Below are 21833 nucleotides of genomic sequence, written 5' to 3'. Positions count from 1 at the left end.
CGGGACGGGATGGGCGATCAAAGAGTCATGTGACAGCGAAGAACGGAGGAGGGATCTGGAAGCAACAGACATTCCAACAAACCTGTCCTAGCTGCTACACCCAGCATCCAGAGGTGTGAGTCAGCGGCCAGCAGGCAGGGGGCAGCAGAGATTCCAGAACCAGCAGTCAATACAGCCGACAGTGGAGGAGAGAGGGACAGTGGCATTAGGCCGGGGTCACACTATTTGCACACATTCACACGCACGCACAACCTAGACACACACAGACACAGACATGGGCCAGAGGGCTGGCTATTCAATATCAATTATTACAAATTACAGTAATAATCAACTACAGTTAAGAGCAACATCATACAATTTAACACATGATGAAGACAACAACACAGTGGGTAAGGGCTGAAGCAAAACATATTCAATAATATTATACTATATTGTTTTATTAGTTGTTTATAAATACTGTTTATTAATGTATTATTACTGAACCAAGGTCTGTGTTCATCTCACATTCAATCACACAGTATCAGTAAGACACTCAGGTCAGAGGGTTGGAGCATGTTCAAGGGTATTGCCAATGGACAGTGTTAGTACTGTAGTGGACTTTGACTTGCTAAAACAACATGCAACACATAGTAATCAAGTGCATTTCCTGAAAAGAAAGTTTTGGTTTAGACTGGTATCTCCACAGCTTTGAGAAAATGGTCTCTTTCAACAAATACAGTGCATGACGGCAGAATTTCACTCACTCTCTTAACACATGTAATATACTGTATGAAGCATCTGATAGCAGGAGTGTCATGCTGAGGTAAAGAGAGGTGAGGAGAGGGGCGGGGAGGAGGGTGATAGGGGTGAGGGGTGGGTGGGGTGTGGAGGTGGAGTACAGAAAGAGTAGAAGAGGTTGTGTCAGTACGGAGGAGAGAAGGGCTCCATAACGTGGTGGGGGTGCAGCGTTGCTATTTTACCCCCCTGTGGTGCCTAGGGTTCATAAATCTCAACCACTATTGCTGGTGTTACTCACTCCCTAGGTATGGGTATGGAGCGGGGGCCAGAGCCAGCCTCTAGTAGGGTTCATCATGGCTGGCAAGGGCCAAAGCCAACTTTAACCACCATCACGTTCAGCTATGACTTGGCCAAGGAGGGCAGACATAGCCCCTCCAGGAGAGGTTATGGTTACTTACCTGCACAGTGACTACAACTATGGCCAGGGGATTTGTCCTAGTAAGGTCACATGGCCAGGGAAAACTCTTGAACCAAACTAACTAACCAATACACAACTATAGAATTATTAACATGATCATTGAGTGGATTTTGGTCAGGGAGTTAGATTGCGTTCTATGCTTTCAACACTGGGCAATAAAGTCACAGATAGATTTATGCCTCTATCACAGCCAGCACCATTTCTGATCTCACCCTCTACGGCATGTTTTCCTATCGTAGCTCAACATCAGAGTAATCAACGCCTGACGATCCAGGCACTCTAAATAGCTTCATAATATCTTTATCAATATATCAGAATTTTTCAGACATGGTTTTTGTGTTGGCTTGTGTGGCAAAAACCCCATCATCACCTCTCATGTTTCACAATTAATAATGTCTGGCACCCAGAGACAGCTTCCATCCATCATACTGTATGTCCCAACACAGACATTAAGAAATGTGTTTGTTATGGATGCTGCTACCGTAGTATGGGACAAGTTGTGAGGCTGCTGTTGACAGAGACTCTCACAATCAATCCTAATAGAATCATGGTAGAACAAAGGTGTGTCATAGGCACATAATGAATGAGGTGAAAATGACAGACAGCCAGGGAGAAATCCAAACCCAGTCTAATAGCAGTAGAGGCATAATCCAGATTTGATTTATGCAAGAAAATAAAAGGCATGTGATATCAAAAATTGTGTAATATAATTATTGTCAACCTAAAATATTGTCATATAATTATACAGTTTAAATGTGTTTTTACACATTTTCTGTATAAATAGGCTCTTAAATATATGTAAACAGACCATAAATGTTCAACATTTTGTTTGCTTGGAAAGTAGTGAGTGTTATTATATAATACAATATCAGTACTTGTTGCATTTACAACTTGTCTATTTTTTTTATTTAACCTTTATTTAACTAGGCAAGTCAGTTTTAAGAACAAATTCTTATTTACAATGACGGCCTAGGAACAATGTGTTATCTGCCTTGTTAGACTTTCACCTTGTCAGCTAGGGGATTCAATCTAGCAACCTTTCAGTTACTGGCCAAACGCTCTAACCACTAGGCTACCTGCCGCCCAAGTCCTAAGTCTAAGTTCTATCATCAACTGATTTCAGTCAGTGTACGGCTGTGGATTGACTGCATTGTTTGAATGTTGGCATATTGGCAGTTAATTTGAAAAATTGAATTATTCCTCTAAAACTGGCTGCCTAGCTAGCTAACAAACATACAGTGCAGATACATTCTTCAAATTCATGATTTTAGAGAATATCTTATCACAGCACAGGCAAACCACAGTTGAACAACTCCCTGACCAAAATGGCTGCCCTTAATCCCATCATAAGAAGGTTCATGTCCATTCTAGCCAGACCGGTTGCTGCTTTAGCCAACTCCATTGTCATTTAGCCAACAATAAAAGAATAGCATACAGTACAATAGTTTTGATTTGGCCAGACTTAGACTACATAACAATTCAACTTGTGCCTAGCAACTCAAGACTAGACAACGCCAGAAACAAATATGGCCACCATATAGAGGCTCAGAGGTTGAAACGTGAGAAGCATGTTCTACATACATTGGCAGACAGCTGGGTAGTCAGGTTGGCCACTTTTTCCTGGGAGTTCTCCAGCTCGCGTCTCAGCTTGCGGATTTGCTGTGAAGAAAATGACAACAACAAGGTCCTTTAGACAGGCAGTGCAGGAAAACATAATTTAACATAAGTCCATACTGTGCTTTTCTCCACATCTCAAAGCGCCTTACACTGTATGGTGATATATTTACATTTACATTTACATTTAAGTCATTTAGCAGACGCTCTTATCCAGAGCGACTTACAAATTGGAAAGTTCATTCATATTCATCCTGGTCCCCCCGTGGGGAATGAACCCACAACCCTGGCGTTGCAAGCGCCATGCTCTACCAACTGAGCCACACGGGACCACACGGGACCATATATGGCATTGGGTATTGGCTGGGTAAGGTGCATGACACAAAGTAAGCTTATAAAAAATGTAAATTAAAATAAAGCTTTATGGATGGGAGAGGATGAGATTATAAAGTAGGAAACTTGATGAAAAACAATAGACACATGGTGGCTGTACAGCAATATCCCTGCATGTCGAGTTACTCTGAACATGCTAAATAAATCAATTAAAAACACTGGAAAACAACAATGTTTCAGATCCTAAAGCACCGCTGAATGGATGGACGTGAACAGTACGGATGGACGAAAGCGAATGAGATGATATTTGGAAGATGAAGACAAGGCGAGAGTGGAACAGCGGAACAGCCTTACCTCTCCTTGTATCCGCTCCTCGGTCTTAGAGAGCATAGTAGGACGGAAAGAAGAAACAACAAGAAAGAGAGAGAGTGAACTTGGGAGAGTGAACTTGGGAGAGTGAACTTGGGAGAGTGAACTTGGGGGCAGTGGATGATACGGTTGGTTGAGGTAGTATCACAGTAGCTCTGTAAGTCTGGCACTATCCTGGGTTTACAGAGGGTAGTGGGTTCAGACTGCATCCTATAGGAGTTCAGCAGGGTAAAAGCAGGGTAGAATAGCAGGGTTCCCCAAATTCGGCCTGCGGGAATTATTCTAATTTTTTTAATACTTTTCGTTGTTGGACATGAAAGACCGTAAAATCACCAGGAAATCAGGTTAAAGTGATTTTAATTTAGGAAATGTGTTCCCAAGTATTCCTACGCATAAATAGATAGGCATATGTGATCGTATCCCAATGTAATCAAGGTTTGAAATTATTCTGTTTTTCTATTAAACTATATATTCTTGGGTGTACAAATTATTTAAAACTATGGTTCTGCCCTCCGGACCATCCATTCAAGGAAAAATCAGCCCGTGGCTGAATGTAATTGGGGACCCCTGGCCTATATTGGGGACCCATGGCCCATATTGGGGACCCCTGGCCTATATTGGGGAACCATGTCCTATATTGGGGACCCATGTCCTATATTGAGGACCCCTGGCCTATATTGGGGAACACTGACGAGTTTGCAGGTTTTTCTACTTAGAAAGCATGTAGAGGTCTGTCATTTTTATCATAGGTACACTTCAACTGTGATAGACGGAATCTAAAACATAAATCCAGAAAATCACATTGTATGATTTTGAAGTAATTAATTAGCATTTTATTGCATGACATAAGTATTTGATCACCTACCAACCAGTAAGAATTCCGGCTCTCACAGACCTGTTCGTTTTTCTTTAAGAAGCCCTCCTGTTCTCTGCTCATTACCTGTATTAACTGCACCTGTTTGAACTCGTTACCTGTATAAAAAGACACCTGTCCACACACTCAATCAAACAGACTCCAACCTCTCCACAATGGCCAAGACCAGAGAGCTGTGTAAGGACATCAGGGATAAAATTGTAGACCTGCACAAGGCTGGGATGGGCTACAGGACAATAGGCAAGCAGCTTGGTGAGAAGGCAACAACTGTTGGCGCAATTATTAGAAAATHGAAGAAGWTCAAGATGACGGTCAATCACCCTCGGTCTGGGGCTCCATGCAAGATCTCACCTCGTGGGGCATCAATGATCATGAGGAAGGTGAGGGATCAGCCCAGAACTACACGGCAGGACCTGGTCAATGACCTGAAGAGAGCTGGGACCACAGTCTCAAAGAAAACCATTAGTAACACACTACGCCGTCATGGATTAAAATCCTGCAGCGCACGCAAGGTCCCCCTGCTCAAGCCAGCGCATGTCCAGGCCCGTCTGAAGTTTMCCAATGACCATCTGGATGATCCAGAGGAGGAATGGGAGAAGGTCATGTGGTCTGATGAGACAAAAATTGAGCTTTTTGGTCTAAACTCCACTCGCCGTGTTTGGAGGAATAAGAAGGATGAGTACAACCCCAAGAACACCATCCCAACCGTGAAGCATGGTTTGGGGATGCTTTTCTGTAAAGGGGACAGGACGACTGCACCGTATTGAGGGGAGGATGGATGGGGCCATGTATCGCGAGATCTTGGCCAACAGCATCCTTCCCTCAGTAAGAGCATTGAAAATGGGTCGTGGCTGGGTCTTCCAGCATGACAACGACCCGAAACACACAGCCAGGGCAACTAAGTAGTGGCTCCGTAAGAATCTCAAGGTCCTGGAGTGGCCTAGCCAGTCTCCAGACCTGAACCCAATAGAAAATCTTTGGAGGGAGCTGAAAGTCCGTATTGCCCAGCGACAGCCCCAAAACCTGAAGGACCGTATGGAGGAGTGGGCCAAAATCCCTGCTGCAGTGTGTGCAAACCTGGTCAAGAACTACAGGAAACGTATGATCTCTGTAATTGCAAACAAAGGTTTCTGTACCAAATATTAAGTTCTGCTTTTCTGATGTATCAAATACTTATGTCATGCAATAAAATGCAAATTAATTACTTAAAAATCATACAATGTGATTTTCTGGGTTTTTGTTTTAGATTCCGTCTCTCACAGTTGAAGTGTACCTATGATAAAAATGACAGACCTCTACATGCTTTGTAAGTAGGAAAACCTGCAAAATCGGCAGTGTATCAAATACTTGTTCTCCCCACTGTATATAATGTAAACATATTGGTAAAGACCTGGGTAAACAAAGTGATCTATAAACCATGGACAAAGTTGGAAAAGGAGAGAAAAGCCCATGTTTTGAGGTAAAAAGTCGTCGTTGACAGCTCTGGAACTCATCAATGACATTTGGCACAACATCTCACCTCACTTCAGGCATGTTTTCAATCCAAGAGAGAAACACTACATGGTTATATTTCTACAGTTGGCAGGCCAGGCCTATATCACACACAGTCATGTCATTGTGAAGGGACCAACTGTTATAATCGTGAAAGTATATCCTGTGGGCACACAACAGCTGAGCCCAAAAACTATTTCTGGATTATTTAATAATTATAGTACTCACCGAGGAATAGTTGGATGAAGTGTTTGAAGCCAAGGAGAGAACAGAGCCATGGACTGAAATGTGTAGAGAAAAAAAACACAGAGAGAGCAAAAACATTCAACATGGTTTAATACTGACATGCCATTTCCAGACTTCACAGAATATGCTACAATGTGATTAATCTATCGTATTCAGATTTGTAAAAAATACTTAGCCAGTAAACCTGCTACTGTGAGTGTAGATATACAGCAAGGTATGAATTACAGTTGACCTGTGGCAGTATATAAGTACTTCATAGAAAACAACATAATACATAACCCAACACTGACAATGTTGAAGAAGAGATGAATGATTTTAGAGGAGTGACAGAGACAAACTGGGTCACCTCATTACACCTTTACATAACGCACATCTAACATGGAGGCACTCTCTCTTTCTCTCGCTTCCTCTCTCTCTCTGTATTGAGAACACAGCCTCAAGGAGACCATTAGAGGGTTGTCTAGGCTGGGGGCGTGCAACATCAGGGGAATGTGTTCCACAGGGTTGGAATAAGATCCGTTTCCCTTTAGTCTATTCAGAGAGTGAATAAATAGACATTTCAAGTCATGAAAACTCAACACAGTCACTCAAATGGAAATGGCGAAGGTGCATAAAGATGGCAGTCCCCATGTACCTTCCACAAACGCCACATTTTCTAAGTTCTCCGTATTGTACAGTGCTCCCGTTACAATGTTTTTGTATGTTCATTAGAACAATATACATAATCACAATTCAAGCTTCAACACAGCTTGACGCCCTGATAAGTTCCTTTCCTGAGGATGGCTCACCTCTCACAGTTCTGGGTGACTTTAACCTCCCCACGTCTACCTTTGACTCATTCCTCTCTGCCTCCTTCTTTCCACTCCTCTCCTCTTTTGACCTCACCCTCATCACCTTCCCCCCCTATCTCAACAGGAGGCAATCGCTTTTGACCTCATCTTTCTAGCTGCTGTTCTCTATCTCCTTCTTCAATCCACTCAAGTCTCCGACCACTACCTTTGCTATTCCGATCTCGTTCTCCCAACATTCTCCACTGGCCCTCTCGGATGGTTCTGCGCCTCCCAACTTCGTCCTCTCCCCGTACTTCTCTCCTCTTCATCCTTCTCATCTCCCTCATCTAAAAACTCTCACGCTTCTAATCTGATTCTGCTCTCACCCCTCTTTCTCCCTTTCTGGCCCTCCTTTGCTCTTATGTCCCCTATCCTCCAGGCCGGCTCGGTCTCCCTCCTGCTGTGGCTCGACGACTCATATGCGAGCTCACAAGAACAGGGCTCCGGGCAGCCGAGCGGAAATGGGAAAACTCGCCTCCCTGGCGACCTGGCATCTTTCACTCCCTCACTCTCTACATTCTCCTCTTTCTGTCTCTGCTGCTAAAAGCCATCTACCACTCTAAATTCCAAGCATCTGCCTCTAACCCTAGGAAGCTCTTTACTTCTCCTGAATCCTTCCTCCTCCCCTCCTCCCTCTGCGGGAGTAATTCGTCAACCATTTTGAAAAGGCGACGACATCCGATCCTCGTTAATCAAACGACCGCTGGTTCTGCTCACACTGCCTACCTCTGTGCTTTGACCTCTTTCTCCCCTCTCTCTCCAGATGAAATCTCGCTCTTGTGACGGCCGGTCCGCCCAAAACCTGCCCGCTTGACCCTATCCCCTCCTCTCTTCTCCAGACCATTTCCGGAGACCTTCTCCCTTACCTCACCTCGCTCATCAACTCATCCTTGACCGCTGGCTACGTCCCTTCCGTCTTCAAGAGAGCGAGAGTTGCACCCCTTCTGAAAAACCCTACTCTCGATCCCTCCGATGTCAATAACTACAGACCAGTATCCCTTCTTTCTTTTCTCTCCAAAACTCTTGAACGTGCCGTCCTTGGCCAGCTCTCCTGCTATCTCTCTCAGAATGACCTTCTTGATCCAAATCAGTCAGGTTTCAAGACTAGTCATTCACCTGAGACTGCTCTTCTCTGTGTCACGGAGGCGCTCCGCACTGCTAAAGCTAACTCTCTCTCCTCTGCTCTCATCCTTCTAGACTATCGGCTGCCTTTGATACTGTTGACTCATTCAGATCCTCTCCTCACCTCTCCGAGCGGCATTTCTCTCCGCAAGGTCACGCTTGGATGCTGTCCTACTCTGACGGTCGCGTCTCTACAGTGTGGCGTGGACGAGAATTCTGTCTGATATTCCACTGTGCTCTCACCAATCTGGTGTCACCTTCTATGTGTCTGCTCTCTATTTGTTCTATGGCCTCTTTCCTTTGTCCTTCCTATGGTCCGCTATCACCAGTCACTTGGGCTCCTGTCAATCCTCACATGTCTCTCCTATCATTGCTATGCAACGACACAATTAATCTTCTCCTTTCCCCCTCTGATAACCAGGTGGTGAATCGCATCTCTGCATGTCTGGCAGACATATCAGTGTGGATGACGGATCACCACCTCAAGCTGAACCTGGCAAGACGGAGCTGCTCTTCCTCCCGGGGAAGGCTGCCGTTCCATGATTCGCCATCACGGTTGACAACTCCATTGTGTCCTCCTCCCAGAGTGCTAAGAACCTTGGCGTGATCCTGGACAACACCCTGTCGTTCTCAAACTATCAAGGCGGTGACCCCGTTCCTGTAGGTTCATGCTCTAAAACATTCGCAGAGTACGACCCTGCCTCACGCAGGAAGCGGCGCAGGTCCTAATCCAGGCACTTGTCATCTCCCGTCTGGATTACTGCAACTCGCTGTTGGCTGGTCTCCTGCCTGTGCCATTAAACCCACAACTCATCCAGACGCCGCAGCCCGTCTGGTGTTCAACTTTCCCAAGTTCTCTCACGTACCCCGCTCCTCCGCTCTCTCCACTGGCTTCCAGTTGAAGCTCGCATCCGCTAAAAGACCATGGTGCTTGCCTACGGAGCTGTGAGGGGAACGGCACCTCCGTACCTTCAGGCTCTGGATCAGAGCCCTAACACCCAAACAAGGGCACTGCGTTCATCCACCTCTGGCCTGCTCGCCTCCCTACCTCTGAGGAAGTACAGTTCCCGCTCAGCCCAGTCAAAACTGTTCGCTGCTCTGGCACCCCAATGCTGGAACAAACTCCCTCACGACGCCAGGTCAGCGGAGTCAATCACCACCTTCCGGAGACACCTGAAACCCCACCTCTTTAAGGAATACCTAGGATAGGATAAAGTAATCCTTCTAAKCCCCCCCCTTAAAAGAGTTAGATGCACTATTGTAAAGTGGTTGTTCCACTGGATATCATAAGGTGAATGCACCAATTTGTAAGTCGCTCTGGATAAGAGCGTCTGCTAAATGACTTAAATGTAAATGTAAATGTAACACGGGCACAATTTGAAAAAATAAAGTAGATTGTGCTGATTTATAGGCACATTGAACCATATCGCACACCGTAGTTTAAAAAGTCTGTGGATAGTGCTCAAACGAAGACGTCATATTAAAATTTCTTACATCTTTATGCACCTTCACCATTGGATTTTCAATTAATTTCCTGAATTGAAATGGAGCTGACCTCAAACCTGGTTTCTTTATTAACTGAGGGCCGCAGTAGAAGAAGGACAAGCCAACATGGGCCAGCCATAGAAATGGAGCCACAGCTTTAGACATGAAGCCATAGAGGCCAGCTTTAGACATGAAGCCATAGAGGCCAGCTTTAGACATGAAGCCATAGAGGCCAGCTTTAGAAATGCAATGATATATTTGTATACAGGTTACTTACATGTGCTAGCTGTCTCACAGTCATCCCCAGGCTCGCGGAAGGATCCAGAGCGCATCATGCTCTTGGGCCGGTCGGCCAGTGACATGGTGCTGCCCAGTGGAGGGGAGCCGTACAGGTCGAAGGCCATGTCGTTGGTCGGGATACTGTTGGAGCGGGTTATCCTGGGGGCACCACTCGGGATAGGGGCAACTGGGAGGGCAGGACAATTGGCATGGGTAAGAGGCAGACTGGCACAGAAACTGTATGAGGCACACACGTACACTACATACTCACATATATCTGCACTCACTCACACACACATACCTGCACTCAATCACACAGTCAGTCACTCACACGCACACACCGACACACACACACACACACACACACACACACTCCCGAGGGGAACCTCACCCTGATGACTCAGTGTAAGGAGACACTCAGGTTCCACAAACAGTCAAAGGGATATACAGTATGTATATACATATATAGCATTGCTTTACTCAGAGCGTCTTTTATATCTCCTGCTTATTCACGCTTCATCAGTACACATATAAGAGATCATCATATTTTACTGACACAGCCAAATCTTAACTATAAAATATATATTTAACTATGTAACTTGATTAGTTCTGAATATGATTAGAACAATTTCTGAACTATAACGTCAACAGGGTGTTAATGTACTTCAGTGGATACACATTTACTGTATTCACAGGTTCATTCTAAAGGAGCGTTATGTGTTTCTATAATTCAACATGACCAACATCACACGGACTGGTTTATACTCAAAGTAAATGCATCCGCTGCTGCCGGGCTGTTACTGCTGCTTTCAACCTGTGCCTTAAACCTTTCAGATGTATCTGTGTTGAAATACAGACCAGCAGGACGATTAGTCTGAATGAGAGTTTAGAGTTACACAGAGTTTTCCAAGTCAGCCTTCAGAGCCGCAGGGCTGTGGATGGATAAAGGTGCAGTAGACTGAGACTCACCCACGTTAGTGAGGACAGCCTTGCCAGAGGAGAGGTGGGGCATGTGGGTGGGCGATGGCAGCTGAGGGGGGCTCTCGCTCTCCATCAGGCTCACTGCGGTGTGAGAGTGACGCCTCTCCTTCCCCTCCGACTGATCCTCTGACAGACCAGAGCTGTAGCGACTGGAGCAGGGCATGGAGAAGAAAGCAACAATTAAACGTGCCTCGGACGAGAAAAATATACTACATCATTTGTACATTGGATACAGCAAATGTGTCATAAAACAATGAAAAACTTACTTGACATACCCTAATCCTTTCTTGGGTAAGGTGTTCCTGTCTGTTTGCAAACTTGTAGAGAAAGAACAAGACAACAATAATTACCTTTTCTGCTATCAAACAATCAATGATAGTAGAACATCTTGTTATTAATAATATCTCAGATGCAGTAGAAAGATGGCAACAGTTTGATCATAGTATGTTCCTACATACAGATACTGACTGGTGAAGTACAGGGTTCCGAAACCTATTCCACCCCATCATCAGGGTCTTGCTCCTGTCTAGACCCACCTGTCTGGGAGATTGAGGGAGGTCCTGCTCCCAGCACCCCAGGTCCCTGTGCTCCTCGTCTCCTCCCTGTCCCTGTCTCTGTAGCTGTCCCTGTCTCTGGACTCTGCCCGGATATATCCTCCACTGGGAGGAACACTCATGGTGAGGGGAAGTGACTCCATGCTGCGGTGTAGGCCAGACAGTTTGGGGTAGAGCAGCGGAGAGCTGCCCATGGACAGGGTCTGGCTAGGGTAGCAGCTGGGGGAGTCGAGGTGCAGGATGGGGGCTGGGCTGGGGGTGAGGCCCCGGGGGATGGTGCTGCGTGGCCCGGATCCAGCCAGGTCCTGGAGCTTGGAGTAGGGGGGCACTTTAGGAGGGAGGTCCTGAATGGTCACGCACAAGTCCAGGCTGTTGGAGTTGACCTTGTCCAGGTGTGCCAGGCTCGGAGGCCGACCCAGAGATTTGCAGCTCAGCATCCTATGAATTAGATATGAGACACAAAATGTCAGATCCAGCACCATCCAGAACCAGGAAGGCTCCAGAGACCCTGCTTTTCTGGACTTGTTCTCAGGCCTGGCATGAAAAAGACATGAAAACACAGCACACAAAATGACAGTGACTTGTTTTCTTGCTGTGTTGTTCTCTTATGTCTATAAAGCGGTTTGAGTAGTTTCAAAAAATTACACAGTAACTCTTCCTAAAATATCTTAGAAGATTCAGCTGAGCAAACTGGGTAGACACTAACAGAGTAATATATGTAGCTGGTTCTATTAACCTCATACCACCGCAAAAAGAGTACTGTAACTAAAAATTGCACAATTGTAATGTACTGTAGGAATGTATCTGGATGGTGACTTTACCTCTGAGTGGTGGGTGATGAGAGCTCAGGGTATTTGCTGCTGCTGGCCCTACGCAGCCCATGCAGTTTGGCGCTAGCCTCCCTAGTGGAATCACCCTGACATTCTGCCATCTTCAGGGAGCCACACAGGGAGTCCATATCAGATGCCACTGCCTTGGCCTTAGCCCTCTCCTTCTCCTTCTCCCTGTCTGTCTGGTTGACAGGGCCTGTGCTCCCTCTTCGACTGGCCCCCTTAGTGCTTCCACTGCCAGGCTCTTTCCCCCTGGGGCCGGGGCAGGCCATGGAGACAGGCTTCAGGCTGAACAGGCCGGGCTCCATGCTGCTGCTGGCGGGCCGGGCCGATCCAGGGCGGCTGATCAGGCTGAGGGTGCTGGACTTGGCGGGGCGTGGCAGGCTGCGGTACTGGAGGCTGTTACGGGCGCTGGGCCCCAGGAAGCCCCCCTCCTCACTGCCGGTGGCGTCAAAGCTATTCTTACGTTCCCCTCTTCCTCCTCCAACTCCCAGAGGCTTCACAGGGATGCCAGAAGACTTGGGCATCTTGCCCACGGTGGCAGAGCCACTAGAGATGGTACTGCCCCCTGCTGTCATGACGGTGGCGGTGCTGGGGGTCGGGAGCCTCTTGTAGCCGAACGAGGCCCCGGCAGAGGGCTTGACCAGGCCGGATGGGGGCTTGCGGAGTTCCCGTTGCTGCGGAAGATGATCCCTCCCGGCGTCAGAACGAGATCGCTGCAGCCCAGAAGCCTTCACAGACATCTTTGTCTTGTCCACCGCCCTGTGGTCACTCTTTGGTGCTGCAAAGAGAGAGAGATAGAGAGATAAATGTCTTCATTCTTTTGGAACTTTTGTGAATGTAATGTTTAATGTAAAAAAAAAAGTTATATTTCACTTTTGTTTATTATCTACTTCACTTGCATTGGCAATGTTAACATATGTTTCCCATGCCAATAAAGCCCTTAAATTGAATTGAGAGAGATTAGATTCAACCATACCACTATCATTAGTCATGATTAGTCAGCTACCAGCTGTAATAATGAGTGGAGCTGAAAGTGGACCGTTGCATATAGATCAAGTGTGAAGAAAGCATCAGTCAACTGGCTGGATGTGGATGACACCATCATGACTAATGTTGGATGACCAGAACCATACCCTATGGCTTAATGGCTACTTGGTCACATAAAAACAGCTGTATATAACAAGAAACATGTGTATTTACTAAGAGATGGTTTATGTTCGCTAGATGAAGACAACTAGTCACCAACATACAGCCACAAACATCTCAGAGGTACTGCAGACGTGTCTGGTTGACAAACTGGGCCCTTGACCAAGACGTAATGAAATGCAACGAGCAAATACTTTGGTGACTGACAAAATTAGGGAAAGGCTTAGTTTTTATTAATCGCACTTTGTAACTCATTCATATTATTCTGGCAACTTGACATGTACAAGTCACAAAAATGTTTTTCAGACACATTTATAAATGCATGCATTATTGGGGGGGCTTACTAAGCTAACATATGAAATTGTTTTAAGATGGTCATACCATGGATCATTTTAGGACCCCTGTAGGTATATATTTGTTTTATTTAATTTGGTCTTTATTACTATAGCCCATAGAAACACATTGAATAACAAACACATTCAGAAATGGCAAAACAGACAGAACAAACACATTATTAAATGGCAAAACAGACAGTAAAAAAAATGATCATAAGGAATTAGGTTTTGAAGTGTCTGTCCTATATTTAGGAGATTTTTGTTTTTTAGACACATGTTTAACCCCTTTTTGTTGTTGTTACAACACTACCTTCATACTCCCATTCGCTTTTTAAACTGGTCCCAGGTTTCCTTCAGATGAGTCCCATGCCATGTGTGAGGGTTGTAAAGCAGAATATCCCCTTTCCATAGTGGGATCATAATAGCTTGTAGCCCAAACGGTTGGGTACCTGCAGACAGAAGCTGGCACATCGGCTGAACCGACTTCCCACCGTGATCGTGTGGGTCTTATCTTTCCATAGAGTGGTCATATTAGTTTGTAGGGCAAACTGTTCGGACGCTACAGACATTTTCATCAGAAGGCTGATTTTCTGGATGTCTCATGGTCTGACAAACAGCGCTGTAGCCCGGCCACCTTCCACTGCAGATGTGGAGGGCCGATATCGGAGGATTGAGACGCTGCCCATGGAAAATGATTTCTCTCGCTTAAACTGACAGATTTTAAATGGGGATTTTTTAAAATTATGTTACTTAGATTGACGAACGGGCGCGTCAATAGACTCTTAAGGAATAACACAGGCGTTATAAAGTAACAGTGCATGTCACTCAGTCAGGGAGAAAAGGTGAAGGTTAGTTAAGAAAGCAAAAGCAAAGACCAGTAAAATAGCTGCCAGTCTTTCCCATGTGCAATAGCCTCAATTGGACACCGTCAATGGAATTCAAGATACAATCAGACATGTAAAGCAGCATAACTGATTGGGGAATGTAAAAAGAAAATAGTGTCTGTTTGGGAATTTCACAAGACTGCATTTTTAGCCCAGAGAATGATGCCAAAAAACATAGAGCCTCCTAATCAGCCACATTAATCAGGCAAATAAGTGGTCGAGGGCATTACAATAAATTGCATCAGTCAGGAAATTGAACTGCAGTTTGATTGTTTCCTCTATTGTTCAATCATAATTAGATTAGGGGTTATTTAATTCCTCGCAAACACAACATTATTGCTGTGATCAGATGGATGAGTCACTACACATCATTGTAATCCGCTGCATTTCATTACTAGCAAACAATAGATCCATAGAACTGGCTTTAGGCTGAATAAAAGGTAATGCACTACATTACACACCAGTGGAGGCTGCTGAGGGGAGGACGGCTCCTAATAATGGATGAAATGGAGTGAATGGAATGGTATCGAACGTGTGTGATACCATTCCATTCACTCAATTCCAGCCATTGTGCTCCATTCCAGCCATTGTAAAGAGCCACCCTCCTCTCAGCAGCCTCCACTGCTGCACACTCTTGCTACTACGTCTTAGTCTGAAAAATATACATTTTTACTTGAACTATGAATCAGAGAAAAATATGATTTAAAAAAAACGGTTAATTAAGAAACAAGTCACACACCCGCCATTTGAAATGCCATACTGCACTCTGCACTTTGCACAAAAGGAAACCTTTTGTTGCTGTTTAAATGTAATTTTTCTACTGATACTGCCCATAAAGGTTAATGAGGTATCCGTAGTCCTCAAACTCAGGTATGGAGCAAAAATATGTTCAAAATCATTTTTTTTCACCTATATTTAACCAGGTATGCCAGTTGAGATCAAGTTCTCATTTCCAACTGCGACCTGGCCAAGGTAAAGCAAAGCAGTGCGACAAAAACAACACAGAGTTACACATAAACAAACGTACAGTCGATAACACAATAGAAAAAATCTATGTACAGTGTGTGCAAATGTAGAAGACTAGGGAGGTAAGGCAATAAATAGACCATAGAGGCGAAATAATTATAATTTAGTGTTAATACTGGAGTGATAGATTTGCAGATGATGATGTGCAAGTAGAGATACTAGGGTGCAAAAGAGCAAGAAGATAAATAACAATATGGGGATGAGGTAGTTGGGTGTGCTATTTACAGATTGGCTGTGTACAGGTACAGTGATCGGTAAGCTGCTCTGACAGCTGATGCTTAAAGTTAGAGAGGAAGCTATAAGACAAAGAATGCTTCACAGACAGTGTTTTACAGTGAATTTGTCTTTGATAAGAAGCATGGGAAGATTAACCAAGAGGGAAACCCAAAGAGATGATCCATGTTCTGCATGGAATACACTGCTATTTCTTCTCAGTGTTCTTGTACAGTACTAGGCCTTCCAATCAAACTCTGGCACAGACTTTCAACATTTCATTTGATATCAAGCAGATATCCGCTGGCAGTGGCTACTCTCCATGTGGAATCCATTTAGGGGAGGTTATGGACGACAAAGATATCTTGCAAAACAAGTTAACAATCATGTTTCCTCCCCCGAAGATGTCACGCCATTCATACTTCTACTTTAACACAAACACACTCTTTATGAATGCAAACAGTAAAAACCCTTTCCTGTATAGCAGTCACTTGGAATAATGATTTCATATTAAATCATCAAATTGCTAAGTTACTGCCAACTCAACAGGACTGGACCAACAACAAGGTGTATAGTGCAGAGAGAGAGAGAGAGAGACGTGGGCCCTGGCAGTAAACCCCAAAAATACTAAAATAATGATTTTCCAGAGAAGATCCAGATCTCAGGGAATTAGACCAAAGTTCTCAATTGGTACAAAATATATATAGTACTGCACACACTACAATTACGTAGGGTTAAAAATAAGCTCAACTAGGCACATTAATGATGCAGAACACGCAGGCCATTCTACGCCATTAAAAAACAAACTCAAATTGAATGTGTCATTGAACCAATTACACTTTATGGCAGCGAGGTGTGGGGTCCACTTGCAAAATAAGATTTCAACCAATGTGACAAACATCCCATTGAAACCCTGCATGCAGAGTTCTGTAAGATTCTCCTACATGTCCAGAGGAAAACTACAAACAATGCATGCAGGGCAGAGTTAGGCAAATATCCATTAATAAACTCCAAAAAGAGCAATTAAGTTATAGAAACATCTAAAATACAGTGACCCCCTCTCATATCATTACCAAGCCCTGCAATACCAAGAGCTGAGCAAAAAATAGAGTCCCCTCATCCAGCTGGTCCTTGGGCTGAGTTCACAAACCTGTTCTACTAACACACTGAAGCCTCAGGACCCTCATCCAGCTGGTCCTGGGGCTGAGTTCACAAACCTGTTCTACTAACACACTGAAGCCTCAGGACCAGAACATCCAATCAATCAGATCAAAACAAATTACAACACAGTCCAAACAAAACCTCATTATGTATTGGGAAACACAAGCACAAAGCAAAATGCTGTGCTATCTGGCCCTAAATCGACTGTACACCGTGGCAAAGAATTTTACCCTGGTTACTGATTAAAACCTTAGAAAAAACTTGATGGGGGCCTCCCAAGTGGGGCAGTGGTGTTAGCCGTGCCTCTAGAGATCCTGGTTCGAGTCCAGGCTCTGTCGCAGCCGGCCGCAACCGGGGGGTTTGGCTGGGTCGTGTTTTGGAGGACACACGGCTCTCGACCTTTGACTCTCCCGAGTCCGTACGGGAGTTGCAGCGATGGGACAAGACTAACTACTAATTGGATATCACGAAATTGGGGAGAAAAAGGGATTAAAAAATATTTAAATTAAAAAATAAAAACTTGAGAAAGTACAGGCTCAGTGAGCAGTGAGCACAGCCTTGCCATTGAGAAGGGTAAACACAGGAAAACAAAGGCTGTGCAACCACTTCACTACAGCAGAACCCGAAACAGAGAGTTTAATTTCCCCTTATTCAATGTTTCAAAGACTTCTCTGATGAGGATAGGCTATCTGTCCTGTTGGGGGGAGGCACACAGAGAGCTGTGGGTTGGCAGCGCACTACATTGCTCCCTGCCATAAGATAAGGCACAGTGTCTGACAGACCAAGCAACCTACACATGTTCTCTATGCTTATTGTTATTGTTCAATGTATGGTTATTTTGACCCTTGGTTATTGTTGTTACCATTGTCCTGTTGACAATATTGATTATTATTATTAATTATGTTAATATTGTACATTTTCAAAGTAAGCTTTGGCAATACGTACATTGTTACATCATGACAATAAAGCAAACTGAATTGAATTGAGAGAGGGGAGAAAGACCTTAGAGCAAGAGAGACAGAGCGAGAGAGGCAGAGCGAGAGAGACAGAGCGAGAGAGGCAGAGCGAGAGAGGCAGAGCGAGAGAGGCAGAGCGAGAGAGGCAGAGCGAGAGAGGCAGAGCGAGAGAGGCAGAGCGAGAGAGACAGAGCGAGAGAGACAGAGCGAGAGAGACAGAGCGAGAGAGACAGAGCGAGAGAGACATAACACATGTTATTCAATCTGACCTGCCACTTTGAGCACGCTCTGAGAGGTGTGGGTAATGGGTGAGGTCACGCCCACAGGAGGGTGGCGCCCCTTCTTATTAAAGTTCCCTGGCTGACCCAGGATTTGGGGCTTCCTCAGTTCCCCTTTGACCCCCGCGTCCTCACTAGCACCCTCCATGGGTCTGGAGGACTTCCTCCACTTGCTGGGGGTCTCGGTCTTGAGGCTCCCAGTTTCGTAGCTGCCCCCGTCCATCTTGCGTGCGGCCTTGGCATCCTCACTGTACCAGGACAGGCCACTCTCCACCAGAGAGCGCTTCTCAGCATCGGTGCGGAGCTGCATAAGGACATAGGGACATAACCATTGAGATATGAAGTATTCTGCAAATGGAAAATTATATTTGTATGGGCACAATGGTAAACACAGTGTTGATGTCAATTCCATTTCAGTTCAATCAATGAAGAAAATTTATCGAAATTCAGATTTAAGAATTCTTGAATTTTCTGAATTTAAAAAATGGAATTGTAGGAATCATGTGAGAGGCAGCCAGGTGTGTGTGCGTGTGTGCGTACAGTACATATGAGACACTGTGTTTGTTATCTCTGCCAGAACCTCAGTTTACACTCAGTAATCTCTGCTGTCTCGTCTGAGTGTCTGTCTGCATTTCAGAGAGAGAGCATGTGGGAGGAACTGATAAGCCTGTACTGTTTAACATCAGAGATTCACTGCGGTCACTATGTTATGATCTGAGGAGTCTTTCACTGCAGTAGTCACTAATAGAAAGAATGAATCAAGGATGAATCATGTTCTCCTTTAAATCCCATAAATGCGGGTGCATCATGGATGATCAGTCTTTTTGACTTGGCGTTCTGAAGCCACATTACATGCTCATGACATGCATTGTGGATGACGTGCTACATGAAAGGTTGGTCAATCTGGGCTGATTTAACAGTGTACTCGATTCCAAATGCCCCAGTTTTGCTTCAGCTAATTTCACAATGTTTTTCAACGCCCTCCCCTTTCTAAGCCGCTGCTACCATATTACGTAACGACTGCTCTTCGTGGTCTGCGGGGCAGGCACAATATTAACTGTCCAATTAAACTAGAACCAGCTGAGAATGATTCACTCTGACCTTTCCTTACAATAACGTTCAGCACGGTGGCCAAGGCTGGGAATGGCCAAAACAATATAGTACCTTCCTGTAGGGCACAATTCACCTCAACTCTATTGAATCACCTCTGCTCTCCTCTTTGTTGAGCAGCGCAAGACTCATTCATCAAAACAACAAGGACACAATGCTGTTTCACCTAACGCGTCCCTGAGCAGAAGTCTGTTAATACAAGATGGACACTGGTTTAGTGGGGAAGTCCATAGATAGAAACTAAAACAGGAAACGCCCGTGCTCAGGTCTGTTCAACGCTGGTCTGACGAATCTGATTCCACGTTTCAAGATTGCTTTGATCACGTGGACTGGGATATGTTCTGGTTAGCCTCAGACAACAACATTGATGTATACGCTGATTCGGTGAGCGAGTTTATTAGCAAGTGCATCGGTGATATTGTACCCACAATGACTATTAAAACCTTCCCCAACCAGAAACCGTTGATTGATGGCAGCATTTGCGCAAAACTGAAAGTGCGAAGCACTGCTTTCAATCATGGCAAGGTGACCAGAAACATGACCAAATATAAACAGTGTAGCTATTCCCTCCGCAAGGTAATCAAACAAGCTAAGCGTCAGTATAGAGACAAAGTAGAGTCGCAATTCAACAGTTCAGACACAAGACATATGTGGCAGGGTCTACAGTCAATCACGTATTACAAAATGAAAACCAGCCCGGTCGCGGACACCGACGTCTTGCTCCCAAACTAAACAACTTCTTTGCTCACATTGAGGACAATACAGTGCAACTGACACGGCCCGCTACCAAAACATGCGGGCTCTCCTTCACCGTAGCCAACGTGAGAAAAACATTTAAACGTGTTATTAACCCTCGCAAGGCAGCCGGACCAGACGGCATCCCTAGCCGTGTCCTCAGAGCATGCGCAGACCAGCAGGCTGGTGTGTTTAAGGACATATTCAATCAATTCTTATCCCAGTCTGCTGTTCCCACATGCTTCAAGAGGGCCACCATTGTTCCTGTTCCCAAMAAAGCTAAGGTAACTGAGCTAAACGACTATCGCCCCGTAGCACTCACTTCCATCATCATGAAGTGCTTTGAGAGACTAGTCAAGGATCAGATCACCTCCACCCTACTTGACACCCTAGACCCACTCCAATTTGCTTATCGCCTCAATAGGTCCACAGATGACACAAATTGCAATCAACCTGCACACTGCCCTAACCCATCTGGACAAGAGTAATACCAATGTAAGAATGCTGTTCATTGATTACAGCTCAGCATTTAACACCATAGTACCCTCCAAATTTGTCATTAAGCTCGAGACCCTGGGTCTCGACCCCGCCCTGTGCAACTGGGTCCTGGACTTTGACGGGCCTCCCCCGGGTGGTGAGGGTAGGAAACAACATCTCCACCCCGCTGATCGTCAACGCTGGGGCCCCACAAGGGTGCGTTCTCAGCCCTCTCCTGTACTTCCTGTTCTCCCTTGACCGTGTGGCCATGCACGCCTCCAACTCAATCATCAAGATTGCAGACGACACTACAGTGGTAGGCTTGATTACCAACAATGATGAGACGACCTACAGGGAGGAGGTGAGGGCCCTCGGAGTGTGGTGTCAGGAGAATAACCTCACACTCAACGTCAACAAAACAAAAGAGATGATCGTGGACTTCCGGAAATAGCAGAGGGAGCATCCCCCTATCCACATCCACGGGACAGTAGTGGAGAAGGTGGAAAGTTAAGTTCCTCGGCGTACACATCACAGACAAACTGAAATGGTCCACCCACACAGACAGCGTGGCGAAGAAGGCGCAACAGCACCTCTTCAACCTCAGGAGGCTGAAGAAATTTGGCTTGTCACCGAAAACACACTTTTACAGATGCACAATTTAGAGCATCCTGTCGGATGTATCACCGCCTGGTACGGCAACTGCTCCGCCCACAACCGTAAGGCTCTCCAGAGGGTAGTGAGGTCTGCACAACGCATTACCGGGGGCAAACTACCTGGTCTCCAGGACACCTACACCACCCGATGTCACAGGAAGGCCAAAAAGATCATCAAGGACAACAACCACCTGAGCCACTGCCTGTTCACCCGCTGTCATCCAGAAGACGAGGTCAGTACAGGTGCATCAAAGCTGGGACCGAGAGACTGAAAAACAGCTTCAATCTCAAGGCCATCAGACTGTTAAACAGCCATCCCTAACATTGAGTGGCTGCTGCCAACACACTGACTCAAATCTATAGCCACTTTAATAATAAAAAATTGGATATAATAAATGTATCACTAGTCACTTTTAACAATGGAACTTTATATAATGTTTACATACCCTACATTACTCATCTCATATGTATATACTGTACTCTATACCATCTACTGCATCTTGCCTATGCCGCACGGCCATCGCTCATCCATATATTTATATGTACATATTCTTATTCATTCCTTTACACTTGTGTGTATAAGGTAGTAGTTGTGAAATTGTTAGATTACTTGTTAGATATTACTGCAGGTCGGAACTCGAAGCACAAGCATT

General features: G+C 45.2%; 1 protein-coding gene across 14 annotated transcripts in view; it reads right to left on the bottom strand.

Annotated features, from left to right (window-relative positions):
• Nucleotides 1–21833, bottom strand: part of LOC111970716 (neuron navigator 1) — a 127837-nt gene that overhangs the window by 27189 nt on the left and 78815 nt on the right. For 7 of the 14 annotated variants that reach the window (XM_070446004.1, XM_070446015.1, XM_070446027.1 and 4 more), the window contains 9 exons: nt 18197–18509; nt 12195–12984; nt 11356–11811; nt 11086–11136; nt 10808–10968; nt 9837–10025; nt 6105–6157; nt 3497–3520; nt 2777–2854 (listed from right to left, as the gene is read on the bottom strand). In XM_070446004.1, the coding sequence (XP_070302105.1) occupies nt 2777–2854; nt 3497–3520; nt 6105–6157; nt 9837–10025; nt 10808–10968; nt 11086–11136; nt 11356–11811; nt 12195–12984; nt 18197–18509 (2115 nt within the window). The remainder of the gene's footprint in view (nt 1–2776; nt 2855–3496; nt 3521–6104; nt 6158–9836; nt 10026–10807; nt 10969–11085; nt 11137–11355; nt 11812–12194; nt 12985–18196; nt 18510–21833) is intronic. The other 7 variants (XM_070446010.1, XM_070446040.1, XM_070446036.1 and 4 more) reach the window with 2 other exon arrangements.

Source organism: Salvelinus sp. IW2-2015, linkage group LG1 (assembly GCF_002910315.2).
Source record: "Salvelinus sp. IW2-2015 linkage group LG1, ASM291031v2, whole genome shotgun sequence".
Classification (NCBI taxonomy): Eukaryota; Metazoa; Chordata; class Actinopteri; order Salmoniformes; family Salmonidae; genus Salvelinus; species Salvelinus sp. IW2-2015.
The sequence above is the reverse complement of the archived record's forward strand: the minus strand, read 5'-3'. Positions and strand labels throughout refer to the sequence as shown.